Source organism: Polyergus mexicanus, unplaced genomic scaffold (assembly GCF_030449975.1).
Source record: "Polyergus mexicanus isolate NDT 795.1 unplaced genomic scaffold, iyPolMexi1.0 SCAF_20, whole genome shotgun sequence".
Taxonomy (NCBI): Eukaryota; Metazoa; Arthropoda; class Insecta; order Hymenoptera; family Formicidae; genus Polyergus; species Polyergus mexicanus.
In genome coordinates, this window is record NW_027223340.1 from 3377813 (window position 1) to 3380599 (window position 2787).

The 2787-nt window shown below is 37.9% G+C and overlaps 1 protein-coding gene across 1 annotated transcript; it reads left to right on the top strand.

Moving 5' to 3' along the window:
- The first annotated feature begins 566 nt into the window (after positions 1 to 566).
- LOC138941796 (uncharacterized) lies at positions 567 to 1994 on the top strand. Its single transcript, XM_070311679.1, has 3 exons — positions 567 to 715; positions 916 to 1523; positions 1606 to 1994. Exons 1-3 carry the CDS (start codon positions 567 to 569, stop codon positions 1992 to 1994), a joined length of 1146 nt encoding a protein of 381 aa, XP_070167780.1.
- Positions 1995 to 2787: the final 793 nt, after the last annotated feature.

The following is a 2787-nucleotide window of genomic DNA, read 5'->3' on the forward strand; positions in this document are numbered from 1 at the left end:
TTAAATATGACAAATTTAACAAATGAAAATTTTATTAAATTAAAAATTTGTTAAATTTAACGAATTTAACAAGTTAAATGTTACAACAAAACTTCTTTTTTCGGTGAAATAGAACAATTTTTGCTGATTCAATTTATTTATTTAAAAATACAAATTTATTGTTAAAGTAAAATAATTTATAATTATTAATAAGTGCTTTTAGCTGTTCATTGTTTTGGTGATTGTAAAATAAACAATAATTTATTATTTTAGAAAATAATATTATTTGTGTGTGTTGTATCGTATCGAATTTGTACGTGCGCAGATAGTGTCGGTACATCTTACTGTTTATTTGAAAAGACTCTCTTGTTTGATGATTATTTGAATATGTTTATTTGAAAAGATAATTCGCTTGATGATCTTTGCATCTTATATAGGAAGAAAAATGTGCAGACTTATCGGATGATATTTCACATCGCGGAAGTAAATTTAGATCTATAATATTGACAATGAAAAAAAGATTTGGTTGAACAATTAATTTTTTTGTTAAAAATAATTTTGATAAATTATGACGCGATAATCACGAAATGCGCGAATATCTCGAAAATCATCCGATGGTGGAAACATCTCCGCCCGATCCTCGCGATGCATTTTTCGGCGGCCGCACGGGAAATATTGTGACTCGTTATGAGGTTACGGGTACGGAGAAAATACGATACGTGGACGTGTGCTCTTTGTATCCTCTTTGTTCCCAATCGACCATCCGGATATTTACGTCGGCGAGGAATGTTCCGCAATAATCGGAAGGGCACCGAATTTTAATTTCGATACGATTGAAGGGCTCATACGTTGCAGAGTACTCCCACCACGCGACCTATTTCATCCGGTACTCCCATATCGTGTGCAGGGAAAATTGCTTTTTGCTTTATGCCGCAGTTGTTGCGAAACATTTTCGCAGGTGCCCTGTACACATGACGATGCTCGTGAACGCGAATTCGAGGGTACGTGGGTGACCTGCGAATTACGTAAGGCCAACGGAAAGGGTTATCTCGTGACAGCTGTAAGCGAGATTTGGCAATATAAAGTTAGCCAATTCGATCATACGACACGTCAAGGCGGATTGTTCACCGAATATATAAATACATTCTTGCAGCTTAAACAAGAAGCCAGTGGACGGCCGTGTGAATGCGGGGAAAACGACGACGATGCTAAAGAACGATATCTGAGGGAGTACGAGAAAACCGAGGGTAACGTTCTTGATAAACGTAACGTCACTCGGAATCCCGGTTTACGTTCTGTCGCGAAGCTGTGCTTAAATTCTTTTTGGGGAAAATTCGGCCAGCGATCCAATTTACCAAATACCGAAGTCGTGAGAATGCTTCAGCGTTTTGCGACATTGATGACGAGTGCTGAGCACGAGATAACCGGCATATTACCCGTAAACGACGAGGTAATATATGTTTCGTGGCGCTTGCGACAAGACGCTGTCGTTCCCTCACCGATAACGAATGTTGTAATAGCTGCATATACGATGGCGCAGACGCGTTTAAAATTATATTCTTATTTAGAGCGATTAGATCGTCGCGTTTTGTATTATGATACGGATTCATGTATTTACGTGAGCAGCGGTGACCCAAACGTATGAACCACGTACGGGAAATTTTCTAGGCGATATGACGGACGAGCTTGAAAGTTACGGCCGCGGTAGCTGTATCGAGACGTTCGTATCTGGTGGTCCTAAATTTTATGCGTACATTGTTTGTGCACCGGACGGACGAACATACGAATACTGCAAAGTGAAGGGCATAACCTTAAATTTTGAAAACTCTCAACTAATCAATTTTCTTAGTATTAGAAATTTGATGTTAGCTAAAGAAAGGGTACGGGAAAATGAAGAAAATGAGGAAGAATCGGCTGGAACTTCGATAAACTTACGGTTTAGAGCAATTTGGCGTACTGTGTTTCATGAGCTGGTAACATGCTATGAAACTGAAGTATGTACTCCTGTATTGTGATGAAACGTAAATTTATCAATAGTCATTGTTCGTTACCATGCGGCTATGTAACAGAACGATAATTTTTCTTCTCTGTTTTCTCAACTCTCGTTTTTAAAGTTACAATATAACGAATTCGCGTATTTTCCCTCGTGCTAAGAGATAATCTTTTTTGCTACGCAATATAGTTATATTTAATTGTAAATAAGAATTTTTATTGTACAAATATTTTTATGTAAAATAATTTTTTATTGTACAATTTGTATTCTTATGTAAGAAATAATATTGTATTCTTATGTAAGAAATAATATTGTATTCTTATGTAAGAAATATAAATAAATATAAATAAAACTGTTTTTAAAATAATGCTACGTAAAAACATTTTCTCTTTTCCTATCCTTTCTTCCCGGCCTTCTTCCGTGACGTCATAGTCTCCGTCCTAAGACTCTGTGCCAAACAGTCTCAGGTACTCGTATTTCATGACCCTTTCTATCCTCTCCAGCGATGACGTTACCGAACGTCTACCTGCCTAGTGCATCTCGGCCGCCCGGTCAACCCTACCCGTACATGTACGCACGTGTTCAGCCCCGACGTATCAGTTACTTTATTCTAGCAGTACCTTATCCGATTTTCTATTTTCACAAAGAGGACGGAGGAGAGGATGAAATATACCGTACATTTCTCGGTTTTTCTGTAGGGGTGGTGAAGCGGAGATGCGTATACCACACGATATCTCCATCCTCGGTAGTCGCCATCTTGCCGATACTTATACACGTGTTGTTTTAGCTCGTTTTTCCAACCCACTTTTTTAAAT

Bases quoted from the DNA above. Each gene is read 5' to 3' on its own strand.
- LOC138941796 (XM_070311679.1), top strand. From the start codon at position 567: ATGCGCGAATATCTCGAAAATCATCCGATGGTGGAAACATCTCCGCCC. The intron at 716-915 runs GTATCCTCTTTG...TTTATGCCGCAG, and splicing joins TACGTGGACGTGTGCTCTTT to TTGTTGCGAAACATTTTCGC. The intron at 1,524-1,605 runs GTTTAAAATTAT...TTACGTGAGCAG, and splicing joins ATATACGATGGCGCAGACGC to CGGTGACCCAAACGTATGAA.